Source organism: Oreochromis niloticus, linkage group LG5 (genome assembly GCF_001858045.2).
Source record: "Oreochromis niloticus isolate F11D_XX linkage group LG5, O_niloticus_UMD_NMBU, whole genome shotgun sequence".
In the NCBI taxonomy this organism is placed as follows: domain Eukaryota; kingdom Metazoa; phylum Chordata; class Actinopteri; order Cichliformes; family Cichlidae; genus Oreochromis; species Oreochromis niloticus.
This window is the reverse complement of record NC_031970.2, coordinates 24442480-24457473: the sequence shown is the minus strand read 5'-3', so window position 1 is coordinate 24457473 and position 14994 is coordinate 24442480. Positions and strand designations below refer to the sequence as shown.

Here is a 14994-nt window from a genome sequence, read left to right as displayed (position 1 = left end):
ATAAAGAGGTCATGGGGAGGATTTCCTACTCTGCAATTGGTTGGAGTTGCCATGGCGCTCGCACAGTTTTCTGTTTTTTTCTCTTTGCAGACACAATGTGAGACAGACCACCCTTTCATCACAGTAAATATTTTTTTTCTGTCCTTTCAATGTGGCAGTGTGAGCAACTGTTGTGAAGTTGTGAGCAATGCGAGACGCAGTTTTATTGTTGATGTTACGTCTTGTTTATTCGTAGAAAATGATACATTTTCACTTTAAACGAGGGAACGAGTGTCGCGTGCTTTTCTCGCAGACCAGTGTTACTCATTGAACGCAATGAAGTCCATGAAACAAAACTGACCCGAAAGTGCACGTTCCCGTCATCGTATTACGTCTTACTGAGTGCATAATGACACATAATCCAACACACATGTAAAATGGAAAAACAAAAAACAAAACAGCTTTGATTTTTCTCAAAGATCATATAATACAAAAGTTTGCACAATCCTGCATTCAGAGACACACAAACACAAGCCTGCTGTAGAGGGTACAGATTCCCACACTAGCTTTTCCATTAATGTGGTCAGTGATTATTTATAATGAATTGCTGCTCTTGAGGTTAGGGTGGTTCGTAAATGCCCTGTGCTTCACACCTCTTGGTACCTGCTGCCCCCTGATGGTGGAGCACTAGCATCGCATCCAGCGTTCCTTCTTGCTCAGTGGATAGCCTCTCTCTGCTTTCAGCTGCTCGTTCACTCGCCAGTAGTCGTCTCCCTTGAATATGTATATCTTGCCATTGGTCCAGGTGAAGGCTGCATCAGGAGCGGGTGGCACTCCAGTGAAGATCATGCTGAGCGGCTTGGGGTAGAAATTTAGGTCGTTGTATTTCAGCTCATCCCATTGCCAGTGCTCTGATCCCTACGCAGGGTGATGGAAATTAAAAAAACACAAATGAGGCTTATTGAGGAATAGAAGGTGTGGATGTAGTTGTATGTTTAAGTGCTTCTCTTCGTAGCTACCTTAATGAAGACAAGCTTTTTGTTCTTCTCCAGATACAGGGCTGCATCGATATTAGGGGGAATCCTTTTCAGCTCTTTGGGGTAGCCGTAGTCCAGAACAAAACTGGTATACCTCCACACTTTATTGCCTGTGACCAGAAAGAGAACAGACCTTTTATGCGGACTATTCCAAGCCGGAGAGCGGTGGGTAACTGAAGTGTAGCTTGACTGGACTAAAATTACCTTTTAAGAAATATGTCTTGTTGGTTCGCTGAGAGTACACAGCAGCATTTAGGTTTCCCGGGAGGCCTCCCCACAGTTTGTCAATTCTTATAGGTGTGTTGTGTCCCAGGTCAGAGATAGTCCACATATAATCGCCACTAAAAGCATAGGTTTTCTTCCAGGGACCTGATTGAACAAATAATAACAGCCATTCATGAGAAATGATCTGAATAACGAGATCTCTAAACCTTTTTAACTCATGGTGCCTTTTAAATCTTATATCTTGCAGTTTCATTCTTTAAACTAATTTCATGTTTGATGGCCTAATGTAAAGTTAGCTGGTCTAACAAACACTGATCGATAACTTACCTAGCATAATGGCATCCAGTGTTGCTGTGCAGGGATCAGGGATGTTCTCAGTCCCCTGGCTGCTCACTGTGGGAACCAGATTGTCTGGAACTGTGGGACTGGCTAAAGTGCTTGTGATCCGTTTGCCTTAAGCAGAGAACTTAAACATTTTAGGATGATAGCATGTTTTCTTATATGCAATCAGAACCCAGAATCATCACCCTTAAACTGACAAATGTTGTATTTGTGCAACATCGACAGCCCAGGTCCAGTAACAGCACCAATCATGTTGCAGGACCCCCTCGATGCACTCACCATATAGTGCCTGGATGCCATTCACGTCATCTGAGTGCAGCCTGAAGTTGACACGGTAACCAGAGTAGACTGGTGCCATCAGAGCGCTTCTGAACTGAGAGTGACCCAGGCCGAGAGCATGGCCAATTTCATGAGCAGCTACAATACGCAGATTAGTGCCATAATATGTTCCCTCAGTCCAGAACTCATCCTCATCAAAGTGGACAATACCCGATTCTGGTGACTCAGCATGGGCCAGTACACGACCTGCACCCAGAGCAAATAAACAGTAACAGTCCCAGCAACCCAGTCACAGACGACCTAGTGACACATGCATTTACAAACAAGACTTACCACGGCCATCGAATGGGACAGAGCAGAATCCATCTTTCTTGTGGAAGGAGATCTTTATGTCGGCTCTGCCATAATTGACCTCTCTAAAGGTCAAAGCCGCCACATCGCTCCAGTACTTGAAGGCAGAACGGATGGCGTTCCTGACATCTGACTTGATCATGTCAGGAGTGTAGTTGTAGATGCGATAGGTTAAGCTCCTTTTCCTCCAGCGGGCTAAAAGAGAAGAACATTTTGTTTCTAAGTCATCATAATGAAACCGAAATCAAGATTTTATGTACTTTATGCGTGGAGAGTTGGGTGGTTGAAAACGCATTTTGTCAGCTCCTCGAGAAGCAGAGTGGATGAATTTGAAATTGCATGGAAAAGCCTGTTTCAGGAGTGTGTTTAAACTAACGTCATAGCTGTTGCCTTTAAAGATCCAGCTTTTTAATGCTAATCTGCAGCTGTAACAAGTTAACAAATGAGTACTAAATCATACTATATCCAATCATGACAGCTTGTCTTGTGTAATATACATATAGTCTTAACTTTAAAGCCTCAGCATACTAGAAACACTGACGTATCGCTGCTCGTGGTTTTATGAAACTGAAAAACTAAACAAACCAAAATAATGAGGAAATTGTGACACTGGCTGGGTATTTTGTGTAACAGTCCCAAGTAAATGTTAAAACCACCGATGTACACAATTTGCTTCTCACCCATCACTCTGTACTTGTGAAATTTCTTGTTGAAAGGATCCTCCAAACCACAGCGGGGCTGGTTCATCACTTCCAGTGTGGCTTCATCTAACTCTCCAGTAGGTGGCAGATCATTCACTCTCTGGAAGACCCTGATGAATACAAGGAAATCAAATATCTGCAAAGTAATGAAAAAAACAGACACTCCCCACATCCTGTGTAGGGAGTATCGCTCTAACGGATCCTGATCTAACAGCAGATGTTACTGGAAGCGTGTTTTCTGTAGAAATAGCAATAATCTACTTTACCTGAGGGCTTCAATGACCTCCTCCAGGTAACGAGGGTCCAGTGTGTCGGTGGGCTCATTCAGGTAGCCGTACTGCCTCAAATAGGCCTGTGCATGTGTGAGAAAACAACAAAGCTGTCATGTGCGTATAAGACCACGATAAACCAACTCATTTGGCAGGAAAATAAAGACACATCTATAAACACATCATAAGGACTCACTGATTAAATAAAGTAAAAAGGTCTGCTTTTAGGGAAGTTTTCAAACAAGTCACAAAACAACCTGCCATCTTACCGTTGCTTCACTGAACTCCGTCCATGGTACCACTGCGCAAAATACTCCTTTGAGGCTGAACACCGGCAGCAGCAGCGCCAGCAGCAGTCCTTTGTGCTCCATAATCATCCTGAGATTCAGATTTCCACAGCTGGTGCTCCGGAGACGTGCTCAGCGGAGTCCCACAGCAGACTCTTTGTTCTCTTGGCGCTCCAGCGGTTTTTAACTCGTCCGGCGCATGAGTCAGCCCCGCGGCTGTGATGATCCACCTCTGAAGAATGAGGATTACAAGAGCAGCCAGTTGACCTACTATCAACATGTCTGCTGTTAAATTGTACAGCTGTCAGGAAAGACCGAAAGCCCCCCCGCCTGCATGCTCTACACATTTAGTAAATGTTACAGTAGTGTGGCTTTAGTTTGGTCTTTTTATGAACAAGTGGAGAGAGGGCCCTCTTCCTGAACACAACAACACCGATATATCACTATCCGGGATCACATCAGAGTTGTTCATTCCTTAACAGATGACTGGAGTTCGGGTATGGGTCTAAACCACAGGATTTGCCCTGCCCTCTGTTTTCACATTCCTGTCACCCCCACACCTGTATTACCTGGGACAGATATCTTTAATACACGAACAGTTAAAAGCTTTTGTATTTCCATTGGTGGAACACTTTTTTAGTGGACCTACATTTTCTTTTCTTTTTTTTTGTTCTTTTTTAAAAAAAAAATGTTGTTTTGTGATTCTCCTTATTGTCTTTAATTTCACAAATAAGAATAAATATACAATAAAACGCTCTGAGTGTTTAGGTATGGCAGAAAAGTGCTATATAAGACCCATGATTAACCATAAAATCTGAAATCTTTTCCTCTCGTGTTTAGTTTTGCCTTTGGTTTCGATTTCTTTTGCTGTATGTGTATCTTTTTGTTTTTTTGTACAACTCCACTTCAAACTACAGAACTTGAGATTGTGTATAAAATGTAAATAAAAACATATTGCGATGATTTGGAAATCTCGTAAACCCATGTTTTACCTACAATAGAACTTAGAAAACAAATCAAATGGTTAAAATAAGACATTTATGATTTCAAGAAAAACATGAGCTTATTTTTAATTTGATGCCAGAAACACGTCTCAAAAAAGAGGGACTGTCTAGCTGATAACAAGGCCTTTGACCTCCATCAAAAACCTACATCTCTGATGGTATAAAGTTAGTTCCTTTGGAATTGACAGATTACATCTGGAAATCTGCAAAGGCACCGTCAATGCTGAAAGCTATGTACAGGATTTAGAGCAACATATGCTCATTTCTTCATATAATGCCTTTTTCAGGAAGATAATGCTAAACAACACACTGCATAACTATTAAAACAGCATGGCTTCATAATAGAAGAGTCTGGGTGCTGGCCTGTCTGCAGTGCAAACCTTTCATCAACTGCAAACATCTGGAGCACCATGAAATGAAAACTATGACCAAGAAGACTCAGAACTGTTGAGCAGCTTCATATCAGACGTGTGAATGGGACAACATTTCTCTCCCTAAAGTCCAGAAGCCGGTCTCCTCAGATTATTTACAGGCTGTTGTTAAAAGAAGATGGGATGCTTCAGTTAGACAGTGGCTATGTTGCATGTTAAAGTGAGCTATTAGCACTGATCAGATCTAAACAAAAATCATGTTACTATTTCTAGCATGAGAGAATAATTTGGCATTTGGCATAGTCAGCCAAAATTTTATTCTTTCTTGTTTCCTCTCACGTGAGCAGCAGAGTCATACCTTTTGATGAGCTTAGCTCATTTTGGAGATTTTCTGATTGCATTCAACCCTGCTTTGGCATCTAATGAAAAAAACTGCAGATGATGGAAGGCTGACATTGTCTTTTGATGTGTATTCTTGAAATGTCTGAAATGTGATTGGAATGGAGCGCTGTGTACTGAAGTGGTATAAATGTACAGGAGCATTAAAGGTAGTAAAACAGCTGGTCTCAAGATGTGTGCATGGTTGGCATCATATAGCCTCACAGGTACCACACAGGCAGTCTGTTACACCAGCAGAGGAGTCTGGATCCACATTTTTTATTAGGTTAGAGTAATAACTTTTATAACGTGATGCGTCTTTGCTCATAATTATTCAGTTCTAGCACTGATTTACATAGTGGTACTAAGCTAACAAGAATGACTTGTATGTCTCAGCTGTCCAGGTTCATGGTAGGCACGAGAGCCTGAAAAGTTAACTGGACTTCTTTAGTTCTTTTAGTTCTAAAAAAAATAAAATAATGGACAACACGAAAATCCCAGTGTGCTTCAGACCCAGCAACACCCTCACACGAAAACTGTTTGATTCCAAGGGAAAAAACTCCCAAACACAAGTTAAACAACATAACGTATGTTGTGCAGTGCAGCAAGAGACCAAACAGCCACTCCACAAACATACAGCACAGCATAGAAGAGCCACCTCGAGCCTCAGCTGTACATCTGCACCTAAAGGGCAAAGGTCACTCTTTCTCATCATATCAATGACCGAGAAGACAGATGGTGTGAAACAGGAGTGAAAGAGGTCTTCAAAGTCCAATGTGAACAACCATTGAACAGAGGCGGTGACTTACACCAGCTATCAGCCACCTAAAATGCAGTCTTGAGATCTCTTCCCAGGCTGTTCAATGTACGCTCACACTTTTCCTCAGGTGACCTCACAGGAGGTCACATTATGGGGTGGGGCAAGGTCTCACAGGGGGTTTCACCCTTAACCCCTGGTGATGGCAATGACCCACACCTTTTTTCACAGCTTGGCTCATATGATGACTCTCAGGATTACTTCCAAAACCCCATTAGGCTTTAAATACGTTGTTCTCTTCACTATTTGATTTTAGAAATGAAGAAGTGTGTTCAATGAGAGGTGAAACATCTCCACAAACCTAAAGAACGTTTTCAGTATTTTTTTTAATATTTGTCTTTTTTTAAAAAAAAACAAAAAACAAAAAAAACCCTGTATGGCAGACTTCAGTTATGTTCATCTTGCATCATACTGGCAAAATATTACCATTTACCACCAACGTGACACAGTTCTGTGTGTTTGCTGACTTCGCAGTAAACTTCGGTCATCGGCTTCGTGCTTCCTGTCATCTGCATTTGTCATCGTTGTGAAATTTACAGTGATTTAATTAAAGGGGGAAAAAAGGAACAGAAAGAGGAAAGAGTAAGACTAGGGAGTACAAAATGTTCTTTTTTTGGATCGGGCTGCTTTTGAAATCATAAGACACACACACACACACACACACACACACACACACACACGTAAGTATCTAAAGCAAACACAGAGCAGAGCTACGTGACTGACAGGAGGCGTTTTGTGTACCAGCTGGACTGAAAGTCGCTGAACTCTATCCATCTGTAACAACAGCCATCCGCCATCACGACATAATTATTCCTTGTGCATTAACTCGAAAACAAAAAAAAAATTAATTTGAAAAGCAAAAATCAGGAAAAGCTGAATAACCGGACTTAGGCCAGTGTAAAGTCAGAGATCTTTATTCATCGTAAGCAGTTAAATACATGTTATGATTCTCACACATTCAAATATAATTCACCTGTTAATAAGAATTAAGAGCAGTGCATCGGCATATTTTCATAACATTATAAAAATAAAACCTGCAGTTTCTCCAGTTCTTCAAACAAATGCTAAAATGATTAACTGTAACATTTTAGTGGTCCTACATATTATTCACCCCTCCTCTCTCTGAGTGTAAGAAATCAGCACTCACTTCTCAACAGGATATTTTTTCTGGCGTCTCCTTACACTAAATGAACACTAAGGGACCTCTGCTGTGCTGTGTGTTGCCCTGTACACAGCTTGACCTTAGCTGGAACTTCACACTGTAGTTTTGTATTTCATATCTCCTCTGAAAGAGCAGAGGACAGGCCCACAGCATGATTAGTCAAAAGAGGGCCACAGTCCACCGCTGATGTGCTAACCCAAGCCAAACATCGATTACTTCAACCACGAGATGGTTACTACAGTTTGAGCTACTCAAAGAAAATCTAAGTTCCCAAAAGAAAGGAAAAAATAAATGTGACCACTACACTCAGTATCACTACTCTTGATTAAAAACAAATCAACACTTAACGAACCACTCGGCTTCCCTTCAGCTAGATTAGATATCTTTATAAAAAAGTTAATCTTTTACATTCTGTGGTGCCATAATCGTTTATTTTAACCCTTTTAACAAAATCCCCTCATCTTCAGAGTTATAAACATGGAGTATGAAAAATAAATGTTTCATCTTTATAAACTACAGAGCTTCAGAATCAAACTGAACCACGGTTTTGCTTAAGAATAAACAAAAGTGAATAATAAATGAGATAACCAGACATAATTTAATTTGGCTGTTCACGCCCTTGAGCTTCATCGCATGTACGTACCGCTGCAAATCTCACTCGCAACAAAATGAATAAATATTTGAGGCTGTTTGTCAAAAATATTTCAAAATGTAGTGTTATATTCCTAAGCAGCTACTCCCGGTTTCTTCCTACATTTGCTGAATCTATGACACAAATTTGATTAAAAAAGACAAAAATAGTCTTTTGATTTCTGCACTTCAACCGCTGAGCCTACTCTTCGTCGTCATCCTCGTTGATCTTCACCTTCACTCTGTGCCAGGCGTTACCCAGCAAGCCCCTCACATTCCAGATTGGACCGAATGTGTCCGGCTGCGTGTTGTAACTGTTGTCCACTGCCTTGCAAATGAGCTCCAGCTCTTGGGCCTCTGGAGGAAGAGGAACCGTTATCTCCCACAGCTTCCATGCCCAAGCTCGTCCTAGTGGAGGAGAAGTTTGATCTCCTTCCTTGTCGCTGCTCTTCAACTTGGCCACGTTCCACGTCTTCCCTCCGTCCAGAGAAACATCCACGCGTATCACCTCTCTGCCCCCGCCGCTCCAAGCGTAGCCCTTCACAGTCAGCATTTCTTCGCTGCGATCGATCACGGAGCCTTCTCTTGGTGTGGTTATGGCAGACTGAACAGGCAGCTCTTGGATGGCTGGAGCAGATTTGTAGTCCACTGTGTCCCAGTCTATTCCTGGGGAGAAACCTTTGTAATCTTTCTGCTGCCAGTGGCTGCTGCTCTCCTCTGCACTGACTACTATTTTACCCAGCCACTTCACGCTGCGTGCGCCCACTACACCTGGTACCACCACGCGAATGGGGAAGCCATGGTCGGCCGGAATATCCTCGCCGTTCATTTCATAGGCCAGCAGCACATCGCCCTCCTCGCTAATTGCCTTATTTATAGGGACTGAAGCACCGTACGCACTCCCTGTTATTTCTTTATCCAGTCCTTCAAACTGAACGTGGCGAGCCCACTGGGCTACATCTGGCCCGTAACCTGCAGCCAGCAGGACATCCCTGAGCTTGGCGCCGCTCCATGTCGCATTACCGATGGCACCAACGCCCCAGTTCAGTCCCTTAACCTGCTTGGCCTTATTCATCTCACTACGGCGGTTTCCTGCACACTGCAGGGTAGCTGTGATGGTGTGTTTGGGGAATCGAGTCTTCAACTCTTCTAAAGACAGTGTGAGCACTCCTTTGGGTAGCCCCTCCACATGTAGGCGATATGAATCGGGGTCCACCTGAGGAACCGGCAGGTGGTTTCTTTTGAAGAAGAAAGCAGTGGGCGTGATGTAGCTGTCAGAGAGGATTTCGGGCGGAGGTTCAGCCGTGAAGGGCTTGAGGCTGTTGGCGTGCAGGACAGGGTGACGCTCAGGGTCAGAAGAGTAGGGGTCTGATGATTTAAAAGTATATTGCTTCTTCAGGTCTTCCGCATCCAGCTCACCAACCTTACATCAACCACAGACACAAAGATTTTATTAGACCAAAACTGCAGCACTGCAACTGAACTTCTCTTCAGCTCAAAAAGCTAATAAAAATATCAGCCACACATTTTTTCTCAGTGACCACTTGAGGGAGTGCCAGCATTCAGCTTACAGCCCTGAGGTTTTCCTCAGTATAAAGTGTGCAGCAGACCTTTTCATATGTGTCTGCACTGAACAGAAGGGCAAGATGAACAGCATACATTTAAAAAGTTAATTTAAGGATAAATTCAAGTGATGTGCTGTGAAAGCTCATCAACCTCTGTAGCAATTTTTCAAAAATATAAATATAATGAAAAACTTCTACTGTTTTATGATTATGTCAGCTTTTCTTTTGAGTGAGAACCTTATTAAAAGAAAGAGCTCTGCAAGCTTAGTGGGTATGTCTGTGTTGATGTCAAATGAAAGGCTCACACATGTGTTGAGGTCTGCAGTTTGGTTTAAGTGCAAATTTCCACACAGCTATACTGTGTAATATCCCGTTTGACACAACTTTTTCCACCCATAAGAATATCCAGAATAAATTTTTTTCCTGGTAAATTTCTATGAACAGCAATGTTGCTAAAGCTTTTACACCCACGCTCCCCTTTAGCTAACTTACTACAGGGTTGATTATTTTAAACTCTGACCTACCTCAGTGGTTGCACCTAATGTTTTGATACTGATTAACAAACCCCAGTCAACTAAATTTTAATTCCTTACTATGTAACAGTGCTTTAGTTAAATTAACAGAAACGAGCGGGTTTCTCACCTTATACCCAGAGAGGATATCCAGCACATGCTCCTGATTGTGTACCGCATAAAGCGACCAGAAGGGCTCAATGGCACCACCTGCTGCCATCATGATTTTCTCCCCACCAGGGTGCATGGAAACAAACTCGGTAATGTCATAGACGCCGCCTTTGTAGGTGACCCACACGCCATCTTTCAGGGAGCGATGCCTTGTAACTTCCTCCTGGCTGATGATAGGAAGCGGGGAGCTCTTCTCTATAGCCTGCACAGAAAGAGGCAGCATCAGTTTCTATCAAAATAGCAAGAACCTAGTGGTCATGCACAGACCTATATACTCCTCACTTATTTTAAAAACACCCAAAGTTCCCTGGGATGTCAAAAGAAGAAAATATATGAGCTTCCAGCTGTTCAAATTTCAAGCACTACTGCTGCTTACTACCTTAACACAAAACCATGTGGCCTTTTTTTATTTGATTAAATAAACAACCAGCAAGCAACTCCTTGAGAGTTAGCACTGACAGCTAGCATACGAGCCTCATTAGGTACAGCCTAATTCCTGGAAAGACATCAGTTGACATTTAACCGTTGAAGTTCAGAAAAGCCAGACTTTATGGCAGTCTGAGCAAAGAATGCTGTAGGTGCTGTTAATCTGGTTGTGCTGCTGAGGAAGGGTTTCTGTAAAGACTGTGGACTTTGCAGGGCAGTGCTCTGTTTTTGCTTCACTAGCTTTGAAGGTACAAAATCTGCTGATGTAGTTGATGTTATAGTCATTCAATGGGCTGACTAGGGAAGAAAGGGCTCAATGACCAACTGACTTATTGTCCGTGTGTTTAGTGTCTACCACAACACCAAGAACCATTTGGAGTCACGCTCTACAGCCTCACTGCATTAATAATTTACATACTTTGAACAACTGCATTCATACTTTGAAAAGTTAATGTTTTTTTGCTGAGAGAGTGTGCAATTTTAAATTTTCAGTTGCTGTTGTGGTTAAAAACATATGTAATTAGCATAATTTAGCAAAAAATAGCAAAAAAAAGTGCATTAAACTTTAAAAAGAAAGCAAAAATGGACAGATATTGTCTCTTTGTAACCTTGTGATGGTGTAGACCATATGCCAGTACAGCCCCTGTACCAGCCAGCAGTCCTGCCAGGACGTGTCTCCAGCTGACACTGAAGCCATGTTGGTGGAATCTCTGGTCATTGCTGCTGCTGCTGCAGAGACGAACTGCACACGATGCAACTACAGGTGCCACCTGATTTCTGTGAAAATTTAAAAAAATGGAAACATAACTTTGACACACGTGTGTGTATGTGTATATATATATATATATATATGTGTGTGTGTTGGTAATTGCTACTGTAGCCCCCAAATAAAGTGCAAGCTTTCAGATTTCTTGTACACTAAAACGTGACCTAACAACTCGTAAAACTAAATTAATTTGCAGGTACACAGTCTGTTAACCACAAAGACTTGTCTTAGTGGAACTCAGCTACTGAACTACATCACAAGAGGTACGACAAGTAAAAATGAAGTAAATTATATGAAATAAACATTAGAAATACGTTGTTATAATAATGTACCTGTTAATGCTGAGCGGGCCAAACGGTTTCAGCCTGTGGCAGCGTCTGAGGAGCAGCATTGCATTGACGTTCTGAAAAAGAAGAAGAAAAAAAAAAAAAAAAAAAGCACATGAGCATCATCTGGTAGCTGATCATTATTTTTCCCATCCACACTTAGTGAGCAGATAAATGTACTTCTGAAAATGTCAGTAATGTGAAACATTTCAACAGAGTTCCCAATTTTTACTTGTATAATTCAGTGTTGTTGCACTCATCAAGAAACTCCAAACTGTGTACACTTACAGCCAAATGACAAACTGAACCTTAAAATGTTCCCGTTTCTAATCAACTGAACAACAGGCTGTTACTTCATCCTTTGAAAAAATAACCAACCAGCTGAGGGGGAGTGAGCAGGTAGGAGGGGAACGAGGAGGCCAAGGGTTCAGTTCACTCTTGTATGTTCTCCAGCACACAATAAATACTAAATGAAATATATTGCCGTTCAATGGAAATGTACTTCAGCAGGATTTTTTCTTCGAAACATATTAGGCCTTAAACTGGCCAAATATGTTTCAGAGTCAGATAAATATGTTTGGGTGGGATTGTTCTAGAAAGCTCTGTGAGTGACTAACTTGAGGAATAGAAGATTCGCTAACCGGAGAACGGTACTACACTAAACTAGAACTACCAACTTTGCAAAAAAAAACGTATTTACAGACCACTGATAAACCAGAAGATATCACATGAGGGCGCTGTGCTTTATCAGGTGATTACACATATCTTATCACAGCAGCCATAAACATTACTTTGACTTATCTGACAGCTTTTACAGAAGCAGCACAATTACAGTCACTGAGGAAATTCTGATTTTCAAAGACTTTCAAGAATGACGTCATTAATTCCTGAATCTCAACACTTTCTTTTTAACAGAAAGCATTGTGCAACCATTGAGTCATGTGTTCACACAGCTGAACGGAAACAATGCCATGACCTCAGTCTGTCTCACTCAGAATGACAAATGAAAATTTCACTTTTTAACAGAAACATCACCAAATTATATTCGACTCCAGCCTTTTGGAGATGTTACAACTGAGCATAAACACAACTGTACCCCAATCACTGGAAATGGTGCAAAATAACAAAAGGGTTACAAAAAAAACTTCTGTGTTTGTGTCTAACCTGAAGAGTTAGGCTTACCTTATATTTTATCATATAAAGTATTGGGACCAAGCTTGGTACAATGCTCTGCACGATTCTGCACTGCTGATTTCAACTACAAACCTGATTTAGACAGACTGTAGTTAAAAGATGACACAGCTTTCACCATGGTTCTGGTTTTAAATATGGATGTATACTAGCAATTATGATTCTTGGCAACACATTACTTTATGAATGGGTGCAACACGAGCTACATGCAGCAGTATTGTTACAAGTATGCTAACATGTGATAAAAGCACAATGATGCTGTTTTTGTTGGCACCCACCAAAGCGTGAAAGAGGTGTTGGCTTTCCAACAAAGGGAAATCAGCAAAGCAGGACAGTGATAAGAAAAAGATAGATTGAAATAGAAAATAAATAAATAAAACCTGTTCAAGTGGGGGTTAATTTACTCAAACCTGAAACACAGTTTTGTTCATGAAAAAGGCTTGAAATAACAGGAAAATGCATAAAATCCTGTTAAATAAGGTATCACAGACTCTTTGTGTCTGAATGGTGATAGATGCTGAAATATCCATACCACCCATAAATTCAACCAGAATCAGTAACCACAACCACAGACACAACTTCCCCCAGCACAGCCTGCCAGGGCAGAGCTCACAGTCGCTGTCGCAGCTCTGAATGGTGAAAGGATGAATGGATAAATAAATGCCTGTTACAGCCTGACCAACTGATCTAATCAGTCGGTATCAGCATTTATAACAGCCAGTAGATGGAATTTTAAACAAGTAAAGAAGGGATAGGAGAAATGCCCTTCACCCATGTTATGAGTGTTAACATTGCATAATTTGTCCAGCCAAGGGTGGACAAACTACATCTTGGTAACACATCTTTGGAAAGCCACAAGAACAACTGATGCCAGCAAGGTCGAGCGTAAAGGAATAAATAAATAACAAATGTTATGGAAATATGGAAATATGTGTCTCAAAGAAAAGAAAAAAAATGTATTGGAATACTGAATTTATAAATCACCAAAATCTGCAAAATCCCATATTTGGTTGGGTTCTACATCTGATAAATCACCTTGTTTCTGTAGTATCTGCATGGTGTTCCTCAAAGCTAGCACTATATTATCAATGGCCAGGACGCACTTACATTTCACTTTTACCACCATGACCGTTCAGCATAGTCTGAACCCTTTACCCTAAAAGTAAATTACATATATTAGCAGATGTATATAATGTATATAATATATAATGTATTAAACTAAAATGAAAATAATATAAAAATCCCAAATTTTAGAAAAAGTAAACTAAATCAACATACATACTTACAAAGCAACTAAGACAAAAATAAAATAGTCTTTTTTAGTTTGGGCAAACCTGGCAACACAACCAGCATGGACATCATAATAATAACAACAATAATAATATTAATAATACAAAATAAAGTATGAGGGCACAGAAGCTTCAGGTCCCTGCTGGTTCACGCTGAGCCTTGCAGCGTTGCACACGTTAGCTAAACCGGTGAGAGGCTTCTGATGGACAGCGAGGGAAAAATCAATCAAAAGTCTTCAATGACTATTTCATATCAACCACAGTGAACCAAGGCGGTATTAATCCTAACGAATTCAACACAGGCAGAAAGTTTTAATTTATTTTTTTTTAAATGACAGCACTTCAATGTTCACGTAACTAACACGCTGGCGTTGCGCTTCATCACCATCCATCCTCACGGCTAACCTAGCTAACATTTCAGTTAGCAAGCATGCATCTCGTAGCCTGCCGTCACCCAACCTGCAAATATGTCTTCATGAACAGAAGAAATCTCAGTTTTCTCCCGCTTCTTGGTCCAAACTGCAGCGCACTCACCTCTCCTGTGTTTGTGTGCAGACGTTCCTCAAGATGCCCGAAGGACAGCTACCCTGCTGACCTCTGAACGCCACACACACGCATACAAAGAGTGAACAAGGGCAGTGTTGCCAACTCTTCAGTATTGAAAATCGCTATTGGCTGTCTTAAAAGTCGCTAGAAGTCGCTAAATGACGTCATCGCCTAATTTGCATAATTGATCATGCTAATTTAATTGTGACCTACGTTGGAGAGAGAAATAACATTGTGGAAGAGACATAAAGTGAATAAAAAACTAAATGCATTTAGAGTTTATTTAGAACTACAAATTAAATTTCTTTTGGCAATTATTGTTTTTTTTTTTTAATATCACAATTCCAACGTTGTGCCAAAAACTGATTGT

General features: G+C 41.1%; 2 protein-coding genes across 4 annotated transcripts; both read right to left on the bottom strand.

The window, feature by feature from the left end:
* Positions 1-200: 200 nt before the first annotated feature.
* Positions 201-3772, bottom strand: mmp19 (matrix metallopeptidase 19). The gene is made up of 9 exons (XM_005469431.4): positions 3453-3772; positions 3181-3266; positions 2894-3024; positions 2196-2408; positions 1863-2108; positions 1569-1694; positions 1221-1385; positions 999-1126; positions 201-897 (listed from the first exon to the last, which is right to left on the bottom strand). Exons 1-9 carry the CDS (start codon positions 3558-3560, stop codon positions 667-669), a joined length of 1434 nt encoding a protein of 477 aa, XP_005469488.1. The 5' UTR covers positions 3561-3772; the 3' UTR covers positions 201-666.
* A 3166-nt stretch (positions 3773-6938) lies between these two features.
* Positions 6939-14765, bottom strand: suox (sulfite oxidase). 3 transcript variants are annotated; one of them, XM_005469433.3, is made up of 5 exons: positions 14613-14765; positions 11605-11675; positions 11115-11283; positions 10040-10282; positions 6939-9255 (listed from the first exon to the last, which is right to left on the bottom strand). In XM_005469433.3, the coding sequence occupies exons 2-5, from the start codon at positions 11661-11663 to the stop codon at positions 8035-8037; spliced, it is 1692 nt and encodes a 563-aa protein (XP_005469490.1). In that variant the 5' UTR covers positions 11664-11675; positions 14613-14765; the 3' UTR covers positions 6939-8034. The 3 variants fall into 3 exon arrangements, with proteins under 3 accessions (XP_005469490.1, XP_005469489.1, XP_013124651.1); XM_005469432.3 differs by having other exon boundaries at positions 14538-14747; XM_013269197.3 differs by lacking the exon at positions 14613-14765 and adding an exon at positions 11831-11913.
* Positions 14766-14994: the final 229 nt, after the last annotated feature.